The sequence below is a fragment of the Silurus meridionalis genome, chromosome 20 (assembly GCF_014805685.1).
Source record: "Silurus meridionalis isolate SWU-2019-XX chromosome 20, ASM1480568v1, whole genome shotgun sequence".
NCBI lineage: Eukaryota > Metazoa > Chordata > Actinopteri > Siluriformes > Siluridae > Silurus > Silurus meridionalis.
In genome coordinates this window covers 3,325,981-3,353,643 of record NC_060903.1, presented here as the reverse complement: position 1 = coordinate 3,353,643, position 27,663 = coordinate 3,325,981, and the positions used below count along the sequence as shown (strand labels likewise).

At 39.0% G+C, this 27,663-nt stretch overlaps 2 protein-coding genes across 4 annotated transcripts; one reads left to right on the top strand and one right to left on the bottom strand.

The window, feature by feature from the left end:
• Positions 1–416: 416 nt before the first annotated feature.
• On the bottom strand, positions 417–20,112 carry fyco1b (FYVE and coiled-coil domain autophagy adaptor 1b). 3 transcript variants are annotated; one of them, XM_046876577.1, is made up of 18 exons: positions 20,029–20,112; positions 18,525–18,672; positions 18,215–18,321; positions 17,984–18,109; positions 16,732–16,838; positions 14,099–14,242; positions 11,999–12,092; positions 10,063–11,808; positions 9,884–9,976; positions 8,032–8,150; positions 7,772–7,939; positions 7,524–7,667; positions 6,635–6,828; positions 6,161–6,302; positions 5,057–5,161; positions 4,073–4,283; positions 3,837–3,946; positions 417–3,754 (listed from the first exon to the last, which is right to left on the bottom strand). In XM_046876577.1, the coding sequence occupies exons 2-18, from the start codon at positions 18,580–18,582 to the stop codon at positions 3,685–3,687; spliced, it is 3,738 nt and encodes a 1,245-aa protein (XP_046732533.1). In that variant the 5' UTR covers positions 18,583–18,672; positions 20,029–20,112; the 3' UTR covers positions 417–3,684. The 3 variants fall into 3 exon arrangements, with proteins under 3 accessions (XP_046732533.1, XP_046732532.1, XP_046732534.1); XM_046876576.1 differs by having other exon boundaries at positions 18,525–18,566; positions 20,029–20,104; XM_046876578.1 differs by having other exon boundaries at positions 18,525–18,630; positions 20,029–20,102.
• A 2,419-nt stretch (positions 20,113–22,531) lies between these two features.
• xcr1b.1 (chemokine (C motif) receptor 1b, duplicate 1) lies at positions 22,532–24,068 on the top strand. The gene is made up of 2 exons (XM_046876721.1): positions 22,532–22,617; positions 22,882–24,068. The coding sequence occupies exon 2, from the start codon at positions 22,883–22,885 to the stop codon at positions 23,915–23,917; it is 1,035 nt and encodes a 344-aa protein (XP_046732677.1). The 5' UTR covers positions 22,532–22,617; position 22,882; the 3' UTR covers positions 23,918–24,068.
• The last annotated feature ends 3,595 nt before the right edge of the window (positions 24,069–27,663 follow it).

Genomic DNA, 27,663 nt, shown 5'->3' with positions numbered 1-27,663 from the left:
GCACTGGCTTATTTACTGCCTCCAGAGGTTATTGATATGCAGCCCACGTGTTTGTCCATCCCCCCATCTCCCATCCAACCTCTTTCTCTATATGCATTTATGTGTGTGTGTGTAGAGGCAGAAGGCGAGGCTCGGCCGGAGGACGTGTGCTGCTTGGAAACGAGCTCATTAACCTTGCCGGGGCGAGCTGGTCACCGCTAGCTAGAGTCCTGCCGCGGCTGTAACCGTCAGCGAGCAGCAGCCAAAAACCCACGTGGCGAACTCATGCGGGTTCTCGCAGCATGGCTTATTAAAACGAAGATGAAGACAAATTGCTCATTAGGGTACTGTTTAAACAGATATCCAGCTGAAGGCATTTTTCGAAGGAAGGAATCTTTTTTCCGACTCAAGGAAAGAAAAAAAAACTCCAAGTCTGCTTATTCCCAATCGGTTCGATTTATTACAGTCACGTGACCGCGCCGTAAAAGAAAAACGCGTTCCACGTGTAATCAGCAGCCCTGTGTATTTAATCCCAGTGTCATTTTAAAAGGTCAGTAAACGTATTGATAAAAATAAAAAAAAAACAGTTGGAAAAGTGCATTTCTGAAAAAGTAACAGAAGGAAAGGATTGGAGAAAAGATCCAAACTCGGTACACTGGTGCAAAACTACTCTCGCAAACACAGATCCGTCTCGGTAAAATACACTATACGGACAAAATGATTGGGACGCCTGACTTTTCCAGCTATATGTGCTTCCATCTCAAACTTTTTACCACAGAGTTGAAGGCACGCATTTGTATTGGACGTCTTTGGATGTGGGAGGAAATGTTTGTGGAAGATCTCCTATTACAGAGCTCTATAGTGCACCTCAGGCTACATCAGTATCAGAAGGAGCACAAATCTCCACAAAATCCACATTTTCCCAAAAGACTGGAGGATATTCGAACAACGGGAACTAAAAATGGAAGATTTGTTCGAAAAATATACCAAATTTTACGCTCAAGTGTCCACAAACTTTAGTCCACATAATATAAATCTACACACGTTCTGATGTGATTCAGGCATTAACCCTAAAAAGAAGGATATAAATGTTATATGAGCAGCCATCTTGGACACGCCCCCCACAGACTCCGCCTCTCAGAGTTTCCACGTCAACGACAATCATGTCGTTTTGTGCTACTGTTGAGTTACTATTGGTTTCTTTGTGTTATTTGAGAAAGATTTTCTTCAACATCATCATCTAGGGATTGCTCACCAAAACCAAAACAAAAAAACATTTCTGTCAGAAAGATTTCTGGGGACATTTAGAAATGTATAAATTTAGGAAATTTAAATTAAGGAATGAGAACGCTTCCTGACCGAGCCGAAATAATCGAACAAATCTATTGTAAAACTGTTGAATGGAGAAGAACTCCAAATCTCCACCAAAAGCTTAAAATCGCTTTTAAAAATCCTAATTAAATACTAAAAATCTATTCAGTTAAAATAAACCAGACTGGATTTTCAATTACGGAAAAAAAGAGTAGCCTAAAAAACACTGAAAGAATTTTTTACCTCAGTGAGTTTAGACGTATATGGAGTTTTATGGGCGGAGCCTAATGCAAACTGTTCTACAAACCCGCAGGGAATTTTCCACACGTTCAGCGTCGATTATAAACGATTTTTAAAAACGATTCCTGAAAAAATTTGCGTGCGAGTCTTTCGTTAGCCTTCGAGCTACAGTGCAAAACTACAAGCGTGTACATGTCGTGCACCAAACACCTCTAAGATTAAAAACTGTGAAACGTTGAAGTTTGATTCGAAAACTCATGAGTAGAAATCATCGTCTATAGTAATAATAATAAAATAATTTCGGGTCCGACTTGGTTCGGCTCACCGAGTTACAGATCTTGAGGGGGTTTCATTTGGATCCAAAGCAGCAAAGCAGATATTTAATATTATAATAATAATAATATCCTCCTCACATCAGCGGAACCGAAATGTACGATAGTGTTTTAGTGCCACGTTAAAAAAATAAGAAAATCTATCATTAGGAAAAGTCTAATTATTTTAAGAATAAGGTAAAAATCTCAAGAATAAAGTCGTAGCAATACCAGAAAAAAAGTCAAAATATTTAAAAAAAAAATAAAAAAAAAAATTTCGAAAAAAAGTCGTAGTAATACCAGAAAAAAAATTCAAAATATTTTGAGAATAAAATCGAAATTTCGAGAAAAAGTCGTAGTAATAAAAAAAAAAAAAAAATTCTAAATATTTTGAGACAAAAGTAAACATTTTCTGAATAAAGTCGTAGCAATATAACGCGTATAAAGTGGTAACATTTGAGAAAAAAAAATACAGAATTTACGAGAAACATTTCACTGTTTTGCATAAAATTAACATGGAAAATCCACATAAAGTGGCATTTGTGGCGTTCGCCCAGTTCTGAGGTTCTCTTCTCCAGAAATTCATGGCAAACACAAATCTGTTCTCCCTAAATAAGTGGCTGTTTGTAAAGAAAAGTGCTCCCTGTAAGAATACAGTATTTCAGCTCTGTGTACTTACAGAATCTTCTTATGGCTTTTCATAATTTTCTTAAAAAAAATACTGCGACTTTATTCTCGTAGTACTGTGACTTTTTTCTCAAACTATAATGATTTTATTCTTGTATTGCCCCAATTAATTCTCATAAGTTACACTTTATACTTAAAAATTTATTCTCGTATATAATTCTGGTAATTTAGACTTTATTCTCCTACTGTTACTGTTTTATTTGTACTTTTTTTTCTCAAAATATTCCAACTTTATTCTCGTAATTCTGACTTCATTCTCAAACCAATACGACTATTTTCATATCGCTGCAATTTTATTCTCGTAATTTCGACTTTATTCTCGGACTGCTATGACCTTTACGCTCGTAAATTTGACTATTCTCTCAAGATATTATGACTTTATTCTTGTCTTCTGAAAATATTACGACTTCCCATATTGCAACGATGTTAATCTTGCAATTTCGACTTTATTCTCGTACTGCTATGACTTTTTTTTCCTCAAAACATTATGACTTTATTCCCACAATTTTAGATTTTTTACATGGCACTAAAACGGCAAAAAAAAAAAAAAATAATAATAATAATAAATAAATAAATAAAAAAGTGACTTTATTATAACGTGCTTGTGCTCGGTACGATTCCGCAGCTCGTCTCGGGGATGCACGCAATCGCTCGGAGGTGCTCGAGAAAACCTGCGGAACCGCCGTTTTGAGATAACGAGTCGGAGTGTTTGTGCTGTCTGATAAAAAAAAAAAAAAGACAAAAAGCTTGTGCCGTCATTAACCTTTCTGTGCATAGACTCTCTGTAGCGTTATTTTAGTGTGAGGAGAGTCTTTATTTTCGAGCGTAAATAAAACAGAAAGCTCTTCGAAACACTCGGGACGTTCCGTCTGCGCGTGAATCGGTCGTATAGAATGTGAAAAATAGATTTGGGTTTAAAATATAGCGCTATACTAAATATCTGAAGCGCATCATGGTTTGTAGTGCACCCTCGTTGCGCCTTCTCTCGCGTCTCGCTTTAATTTGGCCGTACGGAAGCTAGATTAGCCGTCCTGAAAACGCTAAAGCAATTCTATAACTCTTCATTTTCACCAGGAGTCTCTTCACCCAGACAGACAGAGAGACAGACAGACAGACGGGCGGATGTGCGTCTGACGAGTGCTGCCCTGTTCCGCGGTCACTCGCTGCCATCGTAGACGACCGTCTGCTCTACGCTCAGTTTGTACTGCACCTTTTTCGAGATGAACCTGCAGGAGGAAAGAGATGCGTTTGGTGATCGTGGCTGGGTTCAAATGATCGCTGCAAACGACGTGGATGTGAAATGCAGACCTGGAGAACGAGTTGTCGAAGATAAGCGAGTACTGTCCGGGGTTGCGGGCTTTCACCTGGCCCTGGATCGTCTCCTTGTGGGAGTTACACCTGGTTAAGGGGATCAGGACCTGCAAGTGAAGGGAAAGCAAGAGGACACGATGGAAGACTAAATTTAAATATTTACACATCAATTTTGTGTGTGTGTGTGTGTGTGTGTGTGTGTGTGTGTGTGTGAGAGAGAGAGAGAGAAAGACCTTGGCCTGCTCCAGTGGAATATCTGTGCTCTCTCTGTACACCACGCTGAACGAGATGCTCTTTGGTGAAGAAGAAAACACCCAGCTGATGGTGGGTCCAGCGGTAACCACGGTGATGAGAATGACACTGTAGCAGCTCGACTTGATGAAGAGTTCGCTGAACTCCTGACGTGAGTTGGAGATCTCCTCCAGGCCCACCGGCACCGTCTGCCTGCAGGAGAGCAAACGCAGATCACGTGACCCTGTGACTGCCAATAAAGACTGACTGACAACCTACAGGGGAGTGACACATCCCAGGGCCATCTGATAGTATGAAAAGAGCATACACTGATTACATGACCCCAAAAAGTAGATAAAAAAAGCATACACTGACCACCTAACCCTTTAAAGGTATAACAGGAAATCACAAGACCCTTTGACACTAAATATAAGGGCATACGCTGATCACATGACCCTCTTCATAGCATATAAGAAAAGTAGACGCTGATCATGTGACCCTCTGATTCTATACAGGAGAGGATATACTGATCGCAAGATCACATGACTCTCTGATACTGTATAAAATAGCATGCACTGATCACATGACCCTTCGATTCTGAATAAGAGCATACAATGATCTCATGACCTCCTGATTGTTATGTGCAGCTCACAATAATTCTCACATTATGCATTAATAGTTTATGAGCGACTTATCGAGAATATATAAAAATGCTTACACTGATCACATGACCCTCCGATGGTTTATACAAGAGTTCACATGACCGACAAATAAGTGTTTACACACTGATCACATGGTCGAGATCATATGACCCTCTGACATGTTGAAAAAAAAGATCACATGACCCATAAAACAGCAATAATAAGTCTTATATAACAAATTCCCTCAAGTAGTATTGCTGCATTCACTTATTTATTGTGGGTTATTCATATTGTAATATATATCGGTGTGTGTTTAGGGCTGAAATGTCCATCGCGTGTACGTACGTGACTTCTCCAGACTTGAGCAGGCAGATCTCTGCGTCCTGCACCGAGCTCGGCAGCTCCTCCGACTCGTCCGGTGTGAGGTCACCGCCGCTCGTACTGCTGCTGCTGCAAAAACCACAACAAACAAGTCACATGGCAGGTCTCCGAAACAGCGCTGAGCAGAAACGCTCCAACACGTTACTGTTAATCACACTGTTATTCTGTTGATGTACCACAAAATCCAAGGGGCATCTCCATCTGATTTTGTTTTTGAGAAGTGAGTAAAAAACTGCCTTTAGGTGCTTGAACATCGAACCGAAGCTTTATTAAGATTTAATGCAACTATTATAAGAATATAATCATTTAATACATTTTCTGGAGTATAAGAGGAAATAAACCATTTAATCACACGCTGTTATAGGACAAGAATTTATTTTTGTCTGGGGACAGTGTCACTGTGTCATTATTTCCCTTTAACAACACGCCCCCATGTGGTTTATTCTTACTCAGTTTACTGCTGTACTTTCAGCCTGGACAATAATCATAAAGTTTCAGTCAGACAGACAGACAGACAGACAGACAGACAGACAGACAGACAGGCAAAAAATATTAAAACAGAAAAAAAAGAATGCAAAAGACAGAAATAAAGAAAGGTTTACAAGAAAGAAAGTATAGATAGATAGATAGATAGATAGATAGATAGATAGATAGATAGATAGATAGATAGATAGATAGATAGATAGATAGATCTAAAAAGAATAGTTCAATATATAAATAAAAAGGAAAGAGAAAGACTGGATAGATGGATGAAAGGATGGATGGATGGAAGGAAGGAAAAATGAATGGATGGAAAAATGAAAGAAAAAAAAAAAGAAGAGAGAAGGAAAAGTGGGCAGATTTAGAATGTAGCAGTGTGTCCGTGTTAATTTCTTGGTTTTTTTATACTCTGGAGCTGATTGAATGTTGTTTTGGAGGTCGAAAAAAACGACAGGTTTCCATGGTAACCTGGTCACATGCTGTGCATCATTTATGGCACAAAATGGCAACTGATGGGATAATTTGGAATAACATTTTGATTGAGACATGCCCCGTGTGTGTGTGTGTGTGTGTGTGTGTGTATCTCACATCTCGTGGATCCCATGCTGCCCGCTTCCTGGAGACAGAGCAGTGGTGTAGAGCAGCGAGTCGCCCTCGTATACGCAGTTCACCTCCTCGTCTGTGATGATGTCGAACGCTGCGTCGTCTGGCCTGAAAGACTGCGGTGCCACTGTGCGGGCCGAGAGACGAAGAGGGAGAGAGGGAAAGAAATAGGATGCGTCAAGTCGCGCCTCGTTCCACTTTTTAAACTTGTTAGTCCCAGATCGCAGTGTGGACATGATAAGTATTTGTATTAAAACTTTAAATATACATATAAATAATGAAATTTTTGAGAGTAAAAATATTTTTTTGCCATATATAAATATATATTAAATTTTTCTTATATAATTAATATTAGGAATAATAATTTCATTAGATAACTAAATAACTAATAATATAGTTTATGTGTAAAATCTGTAAGACTGAATACTGCAGCTTGATTAGGGATGTTTGACCTCTGACCTGTGACACTGGGCATAGAGGCCCTGGTGGGGGTCGAACACAGGGGGCTGTATGACCCCCGAGACGGACTTCCAAGTTCCTCTGCTTCGGCGTGTCGTGTGTAACAGTCTTTGCAGCAACGCTCTCTAGCGCCGCCCTGCTGGCTGCTCACTGTGTTACTGCAGCAGGAATAGCAAAACGGCCGACCGCACAGCCTGAGACACACACACACACACACACACACACACACACACACACACACACACACCACACACACACCACACACACACCACACACACCACACATTAGTCACTCTAGTTCATTTCCACATAGCTAGACAAAATAAAAAAAAAAAAAAAAAGAACACAAGAGATTTAAAGACAGATAAAGAAAGTAAAGAGAAAGGAAAAATGCAAAGGGAAAAGAGAAAGGAAAAAAATGTACAGACAAAGAAAGAGAAAGTGAAAGAAAGAAAGAAAGAAAGAAAGAAAGAAAGAAAGAAAGAAAGAAAGAAAGAAAGAAAGAAAGAAAGAAAGAAAGAAAAAGAAAGCATAGAAACAGAAAGAAACACACTAAATAAGAAAAACATACAAGAGGCTAACTTATAGACAGATAGACAAATGGAGAAAGAGAAAAACAACAAGAAAAAAATGCTGAGAAGAGACAAAAAAAACTAAAACTAAATAAAAATGTACCTACAAAGAAAAGGTGACAGTAAGAGACAGATGAAGACAAAGGAAAATACAAAAGAAAGAAAAAAAGAAAGAAAGAAAGAAAGAATCTAACAAACAAACAAAAGGAGAATAATGACAATGACAGAGATGAAGTGCATTAAAACCCATCAGAGCCCCTTGATTGCAGCCCCTTGAGTGTGGCCCTTCAGTACGGCCCCTGAGCCCAGTGTTCTTACTTGCAGGTGTATCTGTGGATCCACCAGCTGAACTGGGTGCGACAATCGGCGCAATAAGGAAGCTCTCGGCCCGAGTGCTCCTCAGCTCTCAGCCTCTGTTCAAACTCCAAAGCGTCTGATTTCTGCCACAGAACATCTTTCTCCCTGCAGGGGGCGACAAAGAGAACACCTCTGTACTGTACACTGGCTGGCTAAAAAAATATAATATATATATTTATGTTTAAAACAAATGATGAAGACATGAGTACCGAATAAGCTCGATAAGTCTTTCCTCCAGGTTTCTCTTTGTGCGATAAAGATCGTCTATCTCTGCAGACGTCTTGAGATCACTCGACTCCTTTTCCAAGACCATCCTGCGCAGGTTCTCGCTCAGGTCCTGACAGGATTTCTGTTTAAGCGCAAGTTCCTCCTGAGCCCTGATACAAAACACACAGATCACGTCTAGACGTCACAAAAGAAACCCCAGGTTTTATCCAGTGTGTGTGTGTAAATGTGTGAACTCCCTCACATGGCCAAATCGCTCTGTGTTTGCTGGAGCTGTTCCTCTTTCTGCTGAAGCAGCACCTCAGATTTAGCAATGCAGGCCTTTGTCTCATCGAGTGTCTCACTGTGGCTGGTGTTAGTGGCCTAAACACACAACATATACAGTAATGCAATATTCTCAAACAAACAAGTTAAACATAAAAGAACAAAAGAAGAAAGGAAATTAAAGAATTAAATAATTAAAGAAAGAAAGATAGAAAGAAAGTAAGAAAGACAAAATAATCAAAGCAAAACAAAGAAATCGAAGAAGAAAACAAGAATAGACAGACAAATAAAACTGACAAAAAAACAAGAAAGAAAGAAAGAAAGAAAGAAAGAAAGAAAGAAGAAAGAAAGAAAGAAAGAAAGCCAAAATGATCAAAGCAAAACAAATAATTCGAGTGAAAACAAGAATAGACAGACAGACAAATAAAACTGACAAAAATAAGAAAGAAAGAAAGAAAGAAAGAAAGAAAGAAAGAAAAAGAAAGAAAGAAAAAGAAAGAAAGAAAGAAAGAAAGAAAGAAAGAAAGAAAGAAAGAAAGAAAGAAGAGATACAGTGGAACCCGGTTATGTCAATGTCCTAGGGGGTCGCCAAAAAGCATCGAGGTAACCGATGATCGAGATAAACGAAAATCAAAATGGCGGCAGTATATTAACGTGCTTGAAATTTCTTTATGTACATGATGTGCGTTAATAAATGAGAATGTGCATGCGTGTTTTGGAGGGTTTTACACAACAGCGTTGCGCGATTTGTTTGATGAAGGCATGCTATAAAAATGTACATACGTTTGTTAACAACAAAAGGCATAAGTGCACCTACTAACAGCAGAGATTCACCAGTATACAATACAAACCACCGTCCATTCTCCATACAAACCTTTATTATATTCTCCAACATTATAAACACACAGATCGCTCAAAAAAAAAAAAAAAACAGCGGCTGCACAGTGCCGTCTCACATTTAGTCCACATGTGGAAAAAAAAGAAAAATAAACAGTAACTAAGTTTCTGAAAACTTATGACCATCAGGCTGAAGTAATCCGCACAAACACACAAAGCAAAGTGTCCGAAAAAAACTTACGTCCGCGATGCCGAGAGGGAGATAAGCCGAGAGAGAGAGAGAGAGAGAGAGAGAGAGAGAGAGAGAGAGAGAGAGAGAGAGTTTGTGAATGGAAAAATAAGGAAATTCAAAAACACCGCGACCGGCGGCACGCGAAGCCGGAAAAAAACCCCTGAAGATCCAAAACCGAACCCGAAACCAAAAACGAGGGACAGAAAAGTCTCAAACGTGAACGACCAAAGGGGGCGTGGCAGGTGCTTTCTCGGCCGCTTTCTCTGAAGCTCCCGGCTTCAACTCCTTACCTTACTCTCGGTAAGGAGCGGCCTTCGGTAAGGAGTTGAAGCCGGGGCGCCGCTCCGTTCATCGCATAACATTTAACAAAAAAATGCATATGTGCACTTACTAACAGCAGAGATTCACCAGTATACAATACAAACACCTGTAGCAGCTGTAAGGATTGATTTTTCCGCCACTTTCGCAAGTTCTTCTGCGGCTGCACAGCGCCGATCCACATAACTGACGTTAAAATTTCCCCCCTTGTGCTCGAGATATTAGGGGTCTGCGACATAAAAAAAGAGAATTAATAGGGTTGTCGAGTTAACCGAGGGCGAGATAACCGGGTTCTACTGTAATAACCGTGTGACAATGAGATTGATCTGAAATCTAGATTACACAGCTCTAGAAGCTTTCTGCCCCATCTTATGCAGATCAATAACACAAGTAAAATGAACAATCACATCTGCTGCTTTGGGAAACATCTCTGGAGAAACCCTACCTCAAGTTCTGCCAGTCTGCTCTCCAGGGCTGACACTTTTTCCTTCTCTTTTTCCACCTGAGACCTTGTGCCCAGAAGTTCCTCGTTCAAAACCTGCAACCATATATACAGTATATCAGTTCTGTGTAATGGTTTCAGGACTTGCATTCTGCAGATGATCGAAAGTTCAAGATGCTGACCTTCATCTGGTTTTGGTGGGTCGTGGTTGCCTCACTCAGCTGAAGCCGAAGAGCACTGAGCTCTCTCTGGTTGCTTTTCCGCAAGTTCCTGGTGTCTTCCTGCGACCCCTCAAGTCTCTTCTGGAGTTCTTTCATGGCGATTGTGAGACCCTCTGCTTCTTTCACCTTCTCTTGGAGTTGAGAGTTGTCTTTCTTCAGGGTCTCCAAAGAGTCGCTGAGGGTCTGCGAGCACTTCTTCTGCCCTTGCAGCTTCTGCAGTTTGGTTGAGAGTTCTTCACAGAACAACTTTGCCTCTTCGTTCTGCCTGGTCAGGGTACACACTTGGATACCCAGCTCTGCGATTTCAGTGTTGGCTCTGTGAAGGGACTCTTTTGCCTCTTCGTTCTTCAGGACAAGGGCGCTACTCTGCATCCTCAGCCCATCCAGCTCCTCCCTCATGCAGTTCACCTCGGTCTGTAGGTTGGCATAAGCCTGGGTTTCATAATCTAATTGCTTCTTCAGTACCTCCTCCTTTTCCTTACAATGCAGGAGCTCATCTACATTTTGACGATTTAGATGCTCAACCTGAGACTTGAGCTGCTCAGTCTGAGCACTAAGATCAGCCCTGGAGGCCTCAGTCACCTCCTGCAAAGCTTGGATCTTCATCCTATCTTCTATAGTCCTTTGGAGCTGGGCTTGAAGACTGACAACTTCCTCCTGGAGCCTGGAGACCTCCTTCATGTTTAGGTCTAGTTGGGCTTCAGCTAATGCTAGTCTAGAAGCTGATTCTCCAGTTTCAGAGTGCTGGGTTAGGTCGAGATCTTTACCAAGATCTGTCTGCTTAGTTTGTTCTTGGTGAAATACTTTCTTGCTTTCCTTGGGACTTGGTCCATGACCCTCTTTTATACTAGCCTCAGCTTTCTGGGTTTTCTCCTTAAGATGCTGGCTTTCCTCAAAAAACAACTTCTCACTCTCCACCACTGAACACCCAGTGGAAGCCAACTTGTCCTTGCTTTGCTTCTCAAAGGCTTTCAAAGAGGTCAGTTCTCTCTCCAGAGCAGCTTTGGAATTTGCCAGCTCCTTGTTGCTTTCCTCGCTCCTCTTTACCGTACTAACCAACTTGGCATTTATCTCCATTAAGCTGACACACTGAGACTTGTACTCGTCCAGCTTCTTGCTCTGGCTTTCCAGACTTTGGTTTTCTAACTGGTGGATCTTCTGAGTGCTGATCGAGAGCTTGATTTCCTTTGCTTTCAACTGCTCCTGCAGTGATGCAACCTGCGTATCTAGGGCCTCCTTTGATTTGTGGTTTTGCTGTTGAAGCTCATCAAGCTGAAACTGTGCTTTCTTTTTTACCTCCTCGAGCTGATCGACTCTTTCTTGCAGTGAGCGTTGCATGTCCTTTGACTCCTGCTCTTTTAAAGACAGTGCCTCTTTGAGGCGATGGACCGTCGCTTGGAGCTCATCAACCTGCTGCATCGCAACAGTTCTTTCCTTCTCATCCTCCTTTGGCCAGTCCTCGGCCCTCTCCACTTTAGCCTCTAGACTGGGTGCCTTTTCAGCAGCAAGTAGCTTCACTTGGAGATCAGCAACCTCCTGCTTTAATTCGGATGCTTCTCCAGTAAGCCGGTGAACCTGCTCTTGAAGTCGTTGTTGTCGTAACTCTGACTGGTCAAGTTCGACCCGCAGGTCATCCTCAGCACTACAAGAGAGTTCTCCGAGTTCTCCAAGGTCCAAATCTGCCCCTGGGAGAAAATCCGGCACTTGCTGTGAAAATAAAAAACAAATTAACCAAAGCTAGACTACGAAGCTAAGAGGGCATAGGAAATGGACTAGAACTTGGTCTTGGCTTTTACTACATGTATAATGACTTGCAAATGCGGTTTAACATGTAACGGTATATGTTCTTTTGATTTCCTGATCTCGCTGGAAACATTTTGACAGACTGGGTTGAGACCTGCGGGAAGCTGCTGACGATACTGTTGACACTAGAGCAGCGGCTGGGAGGTCTCCACATGTGGGCACCTGGCACTGCTGATGCCACTGTTCTCCTATGAACACAAAAGTCATGCGTTACTAAAATATTGCTTAATTCTTCAGATGAGAGAATTGAATGCGAATGAATTGAGTCTTCCCAACAAATATGGCGGCAAGCACTAGACCAGGAACCTCATTCATCAATGGTACATAGGCAGAAGTATTGGTAATTGTGGTGAGAATGTCGCAATAGTGGTAATTAGGGGTGTAACAGCACACATATTTGTACCAAACTGTTTTGGTACATGATTTTCGGCATATGTGTACCGAATACAATCCTTGTTTTACGTGCAGAATGTAGTTCAGATCCGAGTTCCCTGAGGAAACATAGTTTGTTTAGTCTGCAAGTTTGTTTAGTCTCCGCTTGTGGCTACTTGATCCGTTCCAGAAACCTGATTGGTTCTGCGCATGTGAGAAATCGTTTTTATGACATGTCTAGCGATACAGATTCTTTTGCTTTTTATGTACAGAATAAATAGAGAAATTAGCTGAATTAATGGAGTGAATTAATAAATAAAGGATCTAATAAACTTGCAAACGCTCCAAGTACATTGGTTTAAGACCAAATTATGTATATCTGAACTACAACGAACATATATAATATCTTATAATTTAATATATAAAATAATATAGTATGAAATCGATGACGCAACTAAGTGTAACACATTCAATGTCAACACATTCGCGGTAAATTTTAGATACAGTGTTAAACAATATAATCTTGTTTCGGTTGCCTGGGTTACAAATGAGAGTGTTTTCAAAATATATAATATGATTTAGGTTACAGGAACATAATAAAGGAACTGTAAGTAGAACATTTCCTGGAGTGTTAGAATGCCAGAAACACTTTTGGCCTGAATTAAATCAAGTACAGTCCTAAAACAGCAGTCATTAAGCGCCATCAGAAAACCATTTAATAATGAAGATATATATAGATGTGACTTGGACATGCTTGGTGAGAACAACAATGCAACCAAGCCATTCAGCAGTCACATGCTGGCCTCAATAGTGAGAATCAGAAAAGAACTCGTCTTATTGAAGTGAAACAAACAGGAAAGACATGCTGACGGTAATGAAAACTGATGTAACAGGTTTTAGCAGCTTTAAACACAGAAACAAGGTCTAACCAAACCACATCCTTTAGATCAAGCTTGTTTACATATTTACTCGACTCGAGAATGGGGAGGGGGCGCTGAAACAACTGTAAGATGGGAACCCAAGTTTACTAAGTAATCTGCAACAGTAGGGGGTATTAAAAAACATGGAAACATGGTGGCCCATTTCAATGTTTAACATTTGGTGATTAGCCTGTGGTTATGGTTTATAGTGCAGCTTTATTTTACTGCTCTTGGCCATGAGAGGCCTTATTTGAAGTTGAGACTAGGAAAATTACTCCTCTCTTTTTATTCAACACTGCCTCTAGCACTGTAGCTACTCCCTGGCCCAATGAGATGCCTTAGATTTGGCACAAAAAACAGGATTTGCTACAGGTTTTTACAGGATTTGAACGAATTCATGAGACTACGCCATAGGTTTATCGGTTGCGGTGTCAATTTTTTCCCCAAGTTTTCGAATAGGTGTGTTGAAATCAAATATTGAAGCCTGACAATCTTTGGAGTCAAGGTAGCAAAATTGGCTAGTGCTGTCTGGGATGGCTGATATACTCTGCCCTGTCAATCACAGAAACACTTGGCAATCAAATGCGTTTGGGGGCTCATTTATGCGCAAGAGGACTGAAAGCCAGGAGAGTTTGTTGGTGGATGGGAAATTGGGAGGCTTTTTGTGGGGAGGTGGTAGCTTCATGGTTAAGGCATTAGATTCAGGATCGGAAGGTTACAAGTTCTAGTTCCAGCACCATTAAGGCGTCATTGCTTGGCTCTTGAGCTTAGTTGCAAGTTGCTCTGTTTAAGGGGGTCTGACAAATGCAAAGAAAATACAATGAAACTAACTAATGCCAGTTGCCAATCTGTGTTCTACTGTACATGCAAGATCATCTTATATTAAACATAGACCAGACAACCTGGCAAAGGTAGGCCACTCGGAGTCCAAGTCGTATCCTCTGGACGCCACATCGAACTGGATCTCGTTCAGCTCGTACAGGTGATTGATGATGTCGACATTGAGATGGGACTTCAGGAAAGGACTGCGGGCGTAGTACCAGTCACTGTGGTGAAAAATTAAACAGGACGGAGTTGGCACAAAAATTAAGATCCGACTGGACAACGAGTCAAAAATGCAAAGTTTGAAAAGGAGGAGAAAATCGCTGTCTTTAAATGAGCAACAGAGGAAGGGAGATGTTTTCATTAAAATGTCAGACAGAAGTAAAACTCAGGAAAGCGAAATAAAACTGAAAACTGATAAGCGTGTGCTGAACTCTACAAAAAGTTTACAAAAGAATGACGTCCAAGATTGCTGCGTTTTGGAGAATGCAGATCTCACAGGCAGATTTAAAGGAAATGACTTTATCTTCTATCTTCATATGGCTGTTCTGCTGTGTAATAAGCGCACTATGTGGCATCTGCATCGTTTTTCCACAAATTAAACACATTTCAAACGTAATCACGATAAAAAAGTTATACAAAAAATATAGTAAATTGAATTAATGCCATGCTGTGCATGCATCATTTCTTGCGCCAAACCATGAATGCATTACTTCCTTGTGCGTATTTTGTTTTTTTCCAGTGTACTCTTGCTACACATGTGGCACATTTCCCTATTCTTGGTTGCGGGTTTTGTAATTTGTATTTTCAGATCAATTCGCAGTTCCTACGCACCGCAAAGAAATGTGCATGTGCTTCTGAATAATATTACATCACGCATACACAACACCGGACTGTACAGTGTTTACGGCGTGTGTGGACAAGCCTGGACACGGACGTGCACTGGTCCTCCAGATGTTTAACGGTGTGAATTCTTGCCTTTCAAGAAAAAAAAAAACATCGGTATGGTGTAGTAATCAGTAGTAGATCAGTAGCAAATAGGGCTGTTGTTCTTGTTACTATGGAAACAATCTGTGTAAAAAAAAAAAAAAAAAAAAAATTCTAAACAAAAACATGCAACAACGTTGCAAAAAGGCTGGCAACTTTCCATGGGAATTAACAGGAAACTATGGGAATTAATGGAAATAAACTGAATTTACAAAATTGCAGGGTAGCTTATAACAAGGAACTTAAATGGAGTTGAAAAAAAAAGGCTTGCAGGATAATCCTGATTAAAACAACCAGATTTAATAAAATTCTACCCTGCATTCATCAATCGCATGCACACAGCACACTTACTGCAGCGAAACAAGAAAAGAAAGAATCAGTTCTGCATTTGAGACTGAAAATGACATTAATTCTAATAAGTTTTGATATTACTTGGGTATATATATGTTATCTATGTTATTAAAGTTTCACTAGCAAATACCAAAATGTGTTTATACAGTAGCCATACAGTAAATCAGATATGCTCAAATATAAGATAGCACTAGTTTTTGACAATTTATGAGGCCAGTTAGCTCAAGCTGTAATGCCCTACCTTCTTCTACCTTCTGCTTAGTTTTCTGTTATCATACAAAAGTACAGTACTGGTCAAAAGTTTTGACACATTACAATTTATTATTTTTTTATAGAAAGTTTTTTATGCTGATCATGCCTGCGTTTATTTTGTTTTAAAAAGTAAATTCTGTTCTACAATTAAATCAAAGTCAAAAATTATCATTTTTGCAAATCTGTATTAGTTTGCATGCATGTCAACAAACAACATTTTGGTTTATAGTTTATATACATTTCTAGTGAATTACCATAAATTCCTGGTAAGTTTCCATCTTGGCATATTTTCCAGGTAAATATTCCCTGGGAAATGTACCGAAATGTCCATGCCCCTTTGCAACCCTGATAACACCACATGTTGCATAACCAGATGTACATGAGCGACTGTTACACTACACACTACATTGACAAAAGTTTGTGGACACCTGACTATAAGACTGATGTACTTTTTAAATATCCCATTCCAGTCTCCATTTGCGGTTATAAGAAGCTCCACTCTTCAGGGAAGGTGTTCCGACTGATTTTTTTGTGTGCTTGTGGAAATCTTTTCTCATTCAACAACAAGCATGTGAGTAAAGTCAGGTAGTGATGGAGGTGAGAAGGTGAGGAGGCCTGGAGTGCAGTCAGCGTTCACATTCATCCCAATGGTGTTCAATAGGGTTATAGAGATCTACAGCATGAGATCTTCCACACACTTTCTTTATGTATTCTATTTCATTCTATTCAATTGTGTGCCTTCAACTTTATGAGAACGGTTTGCAGAGGAACCACAAATGCCTCGGAAAGCCAGGTGTCCCAATATTATTGTCCATAATGTGTGTGGATATACTGTATATTTCTGTCTGGAATGATCTAGAGCTGAACTATGAACAGCATTGTTGTAGTCCATGTTGCTGTGGTGATTCAATGCGCATGGTAATTAGTCATTAGCGTTAGTAATGGCAGTGTAGTGACATCATCATGCGTGATTATGATTCGTGATAACGGTCGTGATGGAAACCATGCAACCAAGATCCTGTGAAATCAGGATTCGGCCACAATGGGTTACACCGAAACACCGTTCTTGGATTCCTGCTAAAGAGGCTCTGATAGTAAACACTTTTACTTCCTGTTTTCCTACCATGTGACTCTCTGGTTCATCAGGCATTGCTGGAGGGTGTCGGCCAGCCTCTGGTGCACCAGACAGTAACGGACGAAGGCTCGACCTTTACCCAGCGACGTCTTTAGCTGCGACACAAAAAACATAATCGGTAGTTTAAAAAATATATATATAAAAAAAACGTCTCTCTGACCTTGAAGCCGAGCCAACAAACAAACGTCGAGATCCCAAAATACAAAAAGATCATCTGTATATAATTACAGGTTAAAGGTTTTGGTAGCTGTTTACTCAGTACAGAGTGCGTCACATCGTAGCGGAGCAGATGGCAAGACATCGCAAAAGCAGGCAAATGAAAGAACATACGGACGGCAGATGTCACGTCGCGGCTCACGGATAACATGTGCACATCTTTCGGGATTTTCAATTCTCCTTTTATGTGATGGAAAGGGGATTTGGAATCTGAGTCTCAAATAAACTCAGGGGTACTGAGCATCTTGATGTCAGAATCAGAACCAAAGCCATTAAGGATGGCTCCTATATCACCGCAAAAACGCCAACAATGACAGTTTCTTTTATTATAGAATAACACTGTGCTTTTTTTATCCAATTATAATTACAAAACTTGAGATTAACTTCTTGAAGTTCATCTCAAAAATACTTCAGTTTTTAACAGAAAAATTGTCTGTCCAGAAGACTTTCCTGTGGAGGAAAAACCTAAAGCACACCTGTACCTTTAAACACTGCATACTGTAGGGCTAACATTGGAGACTAGAGGTTGACCGATACAGTTAGCTAGTTTGGATCATATTTGCCAATAACCAATTTATCAACCGAATAAATGTTGAGGAAAATAAAAGGCAAACAAACAAAAAGTAACATTTCAAATAAATTGATTATATCCATAATGAATAATAAAAAAAGACTCAGATAAACAGCATGTGGCTTCAAAGATTTGGCTCTAGAGGCCTCTCTCGTACTGTATAACGCAACCCGGAAAAACTATCAATACGAAATATTGGTGTCAATTAATTAGCAAAACTGATGACTCATTCGACCTCTACTGGAAACTCCTTCCAACAATGTTTAATTAAAGGTTCTATAATCAAGAAAAAATAAACAAAATTTTTTTTCTTCACAGAGTGAGAAAAAACCTTCCTATATTACACAGTACTGACACTGGAGACTCTTTCCAGAAACTGTTTTTATTGTTCCTTCTGTTTATTTCTTGTGAGATTTATTTATTTTTCATATATAAGTCATTTAAGGGAATTACCTCGGAGATGGATTTGACAAAGCGAATACCATCATTAGTCCCTTTGTTCTTGGCCAAGCAATCACAGAAATAGTCCCAGTAGTCTTTCCTACTGCCCATAAAAGTAGATTTCTCTTTCAGGTCAAACTGGAAATGGAAAAAAAAAATCATTTGAGTTTATATATAAGGATATAAAACAGGAGACGAAATGAAAAATAGAGAGAATCTCTTTAAATTATACAGAAAACGTACTTGCAGGAGGTATTCCAGTTTGGAGGAGAACTTGTGAAGACTGGGGCTGTCATCAGTAATAGGTTCTCCACTCTCTGCATGCTCCTTGGTCAACTCAGTAACCGCATCTGCACAAGCAAAGCATCCCAAGCGTGAGGTCATGCAAAACGAGTAATAAGGATAATATGGTGTAGTAATATTGCATGCTTGTAGATACAGATACATGACATAATCCAAAGAAACACAGGGGCAATAATAAAAGTACATGGTGTGTGCGTGTGTGTGTGTGTGTGTGCGTGTGTGTGTGTGTGTGTGTGATGTGGTCTTATACCCTGCAGATCTCTGATTATCCTCTGGAGCTGATTTTCACCAACTGTTCCGGGCGCCATGGTGCAGCAGGAGGAGGGATGAGGGTTACACTGTCATTACAAACTGTGCTGTATATTCAGGGATAAACAGGGACAGGAGACAAGGAGGATCTAGTACAATTTTACACACACACACACACACACACACACACACACACATATATATATATATATATATATATAAATAAAGTATTAAAGTATATAATTAAGTATGTATATTCAATTGGTCTCTCTCTCAAACACACAAACAAACACACACACACACGCACACACACACACACAGTATAACATGCAGTTAGTGAAATTTTATATAAAGATTTTATATAAACTACAATTGAACATTTAGACATGTAAAGAAACAGTGGGGTATTAAAGACAGACAGACAGACACATAGACAGACTGACAGACACTTCAATACACTCCAATAAATAAGTAAACAGATAAATATACAGACAGACAGGTAGATATTTAGATAGACAGACAGATACACCAATAAATAAGTAAACATACAGCTAGATAGATATACAAATAGACAGATAGACACATAGACAGACACAGACAAAAAGACACATAGACCGACAGACACATAAACAGACACATAGACAGACAGACAGACAGACACATAGACAGACAAACACATAAACAGACAGACAGACACTTCATAGCCATACACACAGACAGACAGATCGACTGATAGATAGTACATACACCGCTAAAGAAGTGAACAGACATATACACAGGTGGACAGACAGACAGACAGACAGACACATAGACAGACAGACAGACACATAGACAGACAGATATTTCATATAACTGATTTCGAAACAATTCCAAGGATTAAAACAATGGTACGGCCTTTTTGGTGTTCAAAAAGTATAAAAGTTTACAATTCACGCCTCTGAGGAACATATTTACTACTTTACTCTTACAAATAATAAACTTTTATTTTTTTTATTTCTTACAACTTTCACATTTCCAGTGTTTGTGTGTTTGTTTGTTTGTTTGTTTGCTTCCACTGAAACTGGCCGTTTTATCAGCTACCGATTTAATCCCAAATAAACTGACGAATATCAGAAATCTAAATCTTTAAAATAGTTGTATGTTAAAATATTGTGTGTAAAATATTAGTGAAGTTTTGCACAGAAAACAGTGCCGCACTACGTCACCGGCAGGTTGGTGCAGATGAAGGAAATGACCGGAGAGAATAGTTTCGATTCGATTGATTTGACTATGACGTTATATGTTTGATCTGAACTGTGGATCAGAACATCACGAAAAATACATTCATTAAAAAAAAATCCAAACTCTTCTGTTTCCTGGAGCCCTGCACCTGCTCATAAATTCCCTGAACAAACACTACAAATGTTCTCTAATCTAAACATAAACCTCTTTATCTTCATAATAAATAAAAACAAATCGGTTTAAAAAACAGGATATTTGAGATAAAAAAGTATAGATATACATACTGTACTTCCGAGAGGAAAGATGATCCTCCATATAGATTTATTTACAAGATAGAACAAGTCAACCTCTTTGCAGGGAGGCGGGACAGAGGATGATTGGCAGTCCGAGCAACCAATCAGAGCTGAGCTGACTAGCACGTTGGGTTGCGCCGTATTGACAGAGTAAATAAGGTCATATGACAGAGATTGCTGAGTTTGCAGAAAAGAACTAAGACGTGTTTTAGGATGTTTTTATGTCTAATAAACTGACTTCATTAATCAAATATATTTTAAAACAATAAAAATGAAAGTGACATTACTGTCTGGAGTGTTTTTAGAATTTAGTGAATAATTACTGATATATTTTTTTTTATAGCATGAAGCCTGTGGAGCAACTCAGCCATTTTGGTTGCACAAGCCAGTGAAAAACATGTGCCAAATCAGATATGCAGATTACAAACTAGAATTTCATACCGGATCGGTCGAGGCTTGGGTTACCAACAACCGCCACAGGGTACCGGTGGAAATTGGGCCACTGTTGGCCGAAGAAGACGAAGAAGAAGAAGAAGAAGAGGGGGATGTCTACAGAGATGACATGGAAAGGAGAAGTGTAGAGTAGAGGTTAGGAGAGCACTTTAAATGTTGGTACTTTGACGGGTAAAGGGAGAGCGGGAGCTGATATGATGGAGAGGAGAAAGATAGATATGTTGTGTATTTAGGAGTCCAAGTGGAAAGGGAGTAAGTCCAGGAACATTGGAGGTGGGTTTAAACTGTTCTATCATGGTGTGGATGGAAAGAGAAGTGGTGTAGGGGGGATTCTGAAGGAAGAGTGCAGTAAGAGTGTAGCGGAGGTGAAGAGAGTTTCTGATAGAGTGATGAACGTGAAGCTGGATGTTGAAGGGGTGATGATAAATGTCATCAGTGCCTATGCTCCACAAGTGGACTGTGAGATGGAGGAAAATGAAAAATGTTTTGTATTGTATTAATAAACTTTTTAAAAATATTCTACTTTATTGAGATGTACCTGTATATATGCAGTACGTCTTGGAACTATTCAGAGCGCTTCAGTTTTTCCATAATTTGTAACAAAACTGAGCCTGATTGGAGTCCAGCTGTGGTAAATTCAGTTGGACATGATTTGGAAAGACACACACCTGTCTATAGAAGGTCCCACATAATATAATATATATATATATATATATATATATATATATATATATATATATATATATATATATATATAAATAAATAATCAAAAAACTTCTTAAGTTCCTTACTTAAAATGTCACTGAATGAATTCTCAGTTCTACATAAGTTGTATTGGTCTTTCTCTCTCTCTCTCTCTCTCTCACACACACACACACACACACACACACACTATAGCCTGCAGTCCGTAACATACATAGATAGATAGATAGATAGATAGATAGATAGATAGATAGATAGATAGATAGATAGATAGATAGATAGATAGATAGATAGATAAATAGATAGATAATAGTAGTAGCAATAATAATAATAATAGCAACAGTAATAATAATTATTATAAACAGATCATTGTCTCAAAACAATCTAAATTACATTTTTCAATTCCTTACTGAAACTGTGACTGAAAGAGTTCTAAGGTTCCAGTACCCCTGTGAAACCAAAGAGCAAGGAACCTGTAGATATTTTACTAGTTATTATTCTACTATTTATTATTACACTCAAATATTATTTTCTTAATATTAATTATAAATATTGTTTTTGTTTTTATTTGCACTTACTTGTTTTTACACTACTGGAAAAGATATTTTTCCTATTGTCCAGATTTGGTGTCCACTTTTCCCTCAGATTCCTGTTCTTGTCTCACTGGAGACAAACACAATCTTGTATCCAATCTGCCTAGGATAAGGATTAATTTCAAAATGCTTACGACTGTTGTAAAGGATCGTTATTTGAGCTACCATAGAGTAGTCCTCCTGTCTGCTCGGACCAGCCGTGCCATGGTCTTCTGACCTCTCTCCTCAGGAAGTTCAGTTCAATTCATTTTTATTTGTATAGCCCTTTTAAGAATAGACATTGCCTTGATGCAGCTTTACACAGATAACGTGGTAATAAAATAATATATGAGGTAGTATAAAAATGTTTTGAGTCTATTTTGGTAACACACCAACAAATGGCAGCACAAGGCTGCTCGCAAAATCGCAGGAAGCACCGGACCTTCATAAGTCAGTGAGCTCTCCTCACCAGTGTTTCTCTGCGGCCTCTATATGATGTCTAGACGACTGGGCCAGAGCATCTCTAAAACTGCAGCTCTTGTGGGGTTTTACCAGTCCGTAGTGGTCAGTGTCTATCCAAAGTGGTCTAAGGAAGGAACAGTGGTGAACCGGCGACAGGGTCATGGACGGCCGTGTGGTCCGATCTAACAGACGAGTAGCTATAATTTAACAGGTCAGAACTGTTTGGGCAGCAATAGGGGATAAAAAAAGGGGGAGAAGGAGTTTCCATGGTATTTAAATGAATAGGAACCGTGTATTTCTGATAGAGTTTCAAAAAGGAATTGAAGCAGTACCAGACGTCCTCACCTTAGAGACCGCATTTTGGAGACCAACCGCGGAGCGCTTATGTCAGGTATGGAATTAATATAAGCCATCAAGAATATATAGCGCAGAAGATACTAGTAAAATGTAATTACGGTGTTGTTAGTGGAGGTTTGCTTTGTGTGATGGAGTCGGTAAATGGGACACAGTGAAGAAGGTTGAATAAATGGAACCTTGTTTGTTTTTTAAAAAGCTCTAGAAATAATTTTTAACAAGACAGAACCTAAAATATTTATTCTGTGCATTTTCTATTTCGTCTGAATACATACTGTATTTTTTATGTCTTTTCCTTTAGCATGGCGATGTTTGAAGGCAACAATTCCACAGACTACTACGATTTGAATTATTCAAGTTTTATTGAAGGGCCATGCCAGAAAAACACAGTGATCACGTTTGAAGCCAAGATCACACCAATCATTTTTATCCTGGTCACCGTGTTCAGCTGTGTGGGAAACGCATTGGTACTGTGGGTGCTGATTAAATATGAAAACCTCAAATCCATGACCAATGCATTTCTCTTGAACCTGGCCATCTCAGACCTGGTCTTTACCATTGGCCTGCCCTTCTGGACCTTCGAATTCATCTCGGGCTGGACGTTTGGAGAAGTTGCGTGCAAATCAATCCGTTTCGTCTTCTACCTGGGTTTCTACAGCAGCCTGATCTTCCTTACTGTTATGACCATTCATCGATACGTGGCTGTGGTGCACCCGCTGGCTGTGCTCTTGAACCGGACCACATACTACTCCATCGGGATTTCTGCGTTAATCTGGTTCCTGAGCTTCGGTGCCGCAACCCCTTATCTCATCTTCAGTAAAGTCGATATCTCCTACCATTCAGATAAACCAGAACGTTACTGCACTTACAGCGCCCACTGGAACCGGGGGGGCACGTACATGCAAAACGCCTTCTTTCTCGCCGCCTTCTTCACCATTGCATTCTGCTACATACGGATCCTTGGACGCCTCCTCAGGCCCACAGCACACACCCGGCCCAAGACCGTCAAGCTCATCCTGTGCATCGTGGTGACATTTTACTTGGGTTGGGCACCATATAACATCTCCATCTTCCTCAGTTCTCTGATCTCGTTCAATGTCTCGCCGTTCAACGAGTGCCACGTGAGCACTATGCTGGATTACGTTTTCCACATCTCCCGACTGTTGGCATTCTCACACTGCTGCCTCAATCCGGTCTTTTACGTCTTCATGGGTGTCAAGTTCAGAGATCACCTCAAGAAGGCGCTCAAGACCTTCTGCAAGCAAGACGAGCAGCCTCTTGACAGACGCCAGAGCCATCTGATTTACTCGAATAACGAGGAAATGACCTCTTATTAGAGCCTCTGACAGCAGGAAAGCAGCCCAAAGTACCTGTGAGCTTTCAAATTTCAACCCGTTTCACAAATATTTTGTATTTGAAAGTTTTCTATATCTTTTTTTTTATCCTGCATTTGTACAATAATCCACAAAAACTAAGATTGACTGCAAAAGACTGTAAAAAAAATCTCAGTTTTTGTGGATTATTGTACAAATGCACAATATATATATATATATATATATATATATATATATATATATATATATATATATATATATATTTTTTTTTTTTTTTTTAATTTGTGCTAAAAAAATGTATTTGTACCCGGCCAATTTTTTACTAATGTTTTTATCTGGAATTAATAAAGTTCTATCTATCTATCTATCTATCTATCTATCTATCTATCTATCTATCTATCTATCTATCTATCTATCTATCTATCAATCAAAATTTGCATATAACAGTCATAAACTTATGCATTATACATGTACTATTCTGCTGTTTGATGTAAAATTCCTATGCTTCCATCCCAAATCCAATAATCAGTCTGACAAATCCAAGTTAAATCCAATGTCAATTTCAATTAAATTAATTCGATTTAGATGAATTTCAGAAAACAAAATTTGTCTTCTTGCCAGATGCCTTTATCCATAGGGTCTCAATAATTAAAAGTAAAAAGTCCTTGCACAAGGATCCACCAATGGTAGTTTGGAGTTGCTGGGAATGAAACTCATGATCTTCTGAGATAAAGGCCAGCAGCTTAACCACTGAGCAACCACTTGTCCTCATGCAACCTACCACTATCTTCTCAAAGACAACTAATTTTATTATGAACCTGCAAATAAATACTATGGAAGGAAATAAGGGGCCCAGACAGCCTTTTTTAAGGGTCAGGGGGTTGGGGGTTCTAATGCTATGCAAGGGTCTTCTATGAGAAAAACCTTTTCATGCAATATTTTTTAATATTATAATAATATGTGCTATTAAAAATCTATTTGTGCAGGACCAATCATTTTTTACTGGTGTAAACCTAAATTTGCTAATAACAATCATGAAGTTATGCTTAATAAATAAACTGTGGACTGTAAATATAATGTGAAACTGTGGAACATGTGACAGATCCAACTAGTTTCTCCATTTCTGCACGTCTTCTGCTTTCGTTTTTAGCCCGAAATGATCTCTGCACTGTTCTCCAATCTGTAGAACAGAATCTTTACAGAGGGTTTAAGGGTTGGAAATGAAGACCTTTCCTTCGATATTACAAATCTCTCAGAAATATTATTCAGCTGTATTTAAAATGCTCAAAATACTAAATAAAATGGCTAAAAGTGATTGCATAATTTTTTTCTGTCATGTACGTCTGCACATTTGGTGTTTTGAAAATATTAAATCAAATATGATCAACATTTTTGGTGCATTTATTTATTTTTTTTACTGTATTTTCATCAATTGCTAACTACATTCACATCGATGCAAGAGTTGAATATTTCTGAACTCTTGATTGAAATAGAAAAACATGTAAGCAAATATCGATCGAAGCAGCTCCACCTGATGTGCAAAAACGAAGCAGCTACTTACTCTATGGTTATTTTGATGACTTCAAATGATACCGAAATTTTTGTTTGGGCTGTGAGTAACACTGAAACATAGATCCTGTGGGGAAAAAATGTATCCTATGTTTCGGTACAGTAGCGGGCCGTGCATTTGGTACCTGGGCCTTCAGTGGGGACTTACCCTAGAGAGACATTACACATATGGAGGGTGGATACCATTTTACTAAAGCAAGAAACCCAGTTAAGACAACTTTAAACATCTACACTACAACCGCAACTGTGACAACTACATCATCTGGAGCAGTTCAGAATCAATATTTGTCTAATAAAATGAGAAAAACATTAAAATGTAAATAAAATACAACCTACTTACAGAGATGCAGACTCGTAATTTGCAGCGCTCATCAGAGGCTGTAATCCAGTGGTACCGCTCGTATTCACTGGTCTGGAATTGGTGAACAAACCCTTTCCTGTGCTGAGACAACTAGCTTGTGTTTGGCCGACCTTCTTATGATGTCTAGCTTTTCTTAAAAATGTATTTTTATGTATGTCCGTGACCAAATCAATTTCTCTCTCCTCTGATTGGATGGAAAAATGCTGACGCTATTCAGGGTCAGCTAGCTGCCCTGTGAGGCGAATATGAAATCTGATTGGTTAAAGAAACAAACTCATCGATAATATTCTCAATGGTCAAAGAGCCAGCAGTACAGACTTTGAAGGCCCTGGGCAGATTAGATTGACATGTCAGCACATAGAGGCTGAAAATTGATTGGACAAATAATCTAACATCCACCTACACGTACTGGAAGCAGTGCAGCCGAGAGAAACGCTACGAAATGAAGAGAATAAACTGTTGGGAATAAATTAATAAAATTTCATGGAACAAATATTAGAATTTAGGTTGTAAATGTAGGTCAGTGCTTCTGATAGTGTCTGACCACCCACCACTGGTTTTGTTTTTATTTATTATAAATGAATGCTAATTATATTTTCCTCTCCAACTTTTATAAACCTCCATATAACCTCGGGTGACAACAAAAATAATCCACATTTTAATATCTAGTCATTTATTTTCTTCAAAATATAAGCCAATAATAATAATAATAATTAAAAAACAAGATGGGAAAAAAAATTAAGGACAGTCATTAAGAGAGTATTTAGCAGAAAAACAGCAGGTGTTAGCAATGAAATCTACAAGATATGTCAGTTTGGTGCAGGAAACATTCAGGTATGTGTCTCCATCATGCCAAATAGAAAGGATGTCAAGCATGAGCCAAGGAAAACAATTACTGCTGCTCATTATTCTAGGAGGGGTTATAAGGCCGTCTCCAAACAATTTAAAATGTATTGTTCTACAGTGAGGAATTATTAGAGCCTTCATGATAGCTGCCCATCTTCCATGTTCAGAAATCTAAAGAAGAATCGTAGTTCTCCATAAGATTTTCATGGAAGGGCAGCTAGAAAAAAGGCAACATGAACAATCCACAACAGTTCTGAAAGAATTGAGTGTTTTTTTAACTTTTGGTCTGATGAAACCAATGTGAAGAAGTTTGGTTATCATGGTGTTTGGAAAAACCTAATGCTACTCATCACCACAAACACCTTATACAACTGTGAAGCCTAGTGGTGGGAGGGTGATAGTTGAGGGCAAATAGTTGAAGATTGAAGCTTTTTTTGGCAGCAACAAGACCTGGCAAAGCTGGCAGTCATTTAGATAACAATGAAATCTTAGTCTTGTAGAATATTCTGGGGACAAAAATGAAGCCATTTACCATTATTGTGCAAGCACACCAGCAGACCAACATCTATTTTGCTAAAATCGGAAAAAAAGTACAAACCTTATTCCCATTGAGGTGCTGCAGTAGTATATTAAATGAGCTTTGCACAAAAGAACACCTTTAGATACCATTGAACTGTAGCAATGTGGTAAAGAAGAGTGGGTCAAATATTCTTTAAAACAATAACAAATTCCTGCAGAAAGTTATTTAGGCCCTGAAGGATATAGAGCAGGGGTCACCAACCTTTTTGAAACTGAGAGCTACTTCTTGGGTACTAATTAATGTGAAGGGCTACCAGTTTTATCCACAGTTTTCAGTTTAATTACTAATTAATTCATTAATTAATAATTAATGATATTCATCTATGTGAAGACACCGATCGTGTTAATGATTGCTCATAATAAGTATCAACAATGATTTAACAAAGGAGGAAAC

What these genes read in the sequence shown, in the direction of transcription:
- fyco1b (XM_046876576.1), bottom strand. Translation starts at nt 20,059, where the DNA reads ATGGAGGATCATCTTTCCTCTCGGAAGTACA. An exon ending in GCAGACTGGCAGAACTTGAG is followed by an intron (nt 8,151 to 9,883) that starts GTAGGGTTTCTC and finishes TTGTGTGTTTAG; the next exon opens with GCCACTAACACCAGCCACAG. An exon ending in CTCTATGCCCAGTGTCACAG is followed by an intron (nt 6,303 to 6,634) that starts GTCAGAGGTCAA and finishes CGGCCCGCACAG; the next exon opens with TGGCACCGCAGTCTTTCAGG.
- xcr1b.1 (XM_046876721.1), top strand. Translation starts at nt 22,883, where the DNA reads ATGGCGATGTTTGAAGGCAACAATTCCACAGACTACTACGATTTGAAT.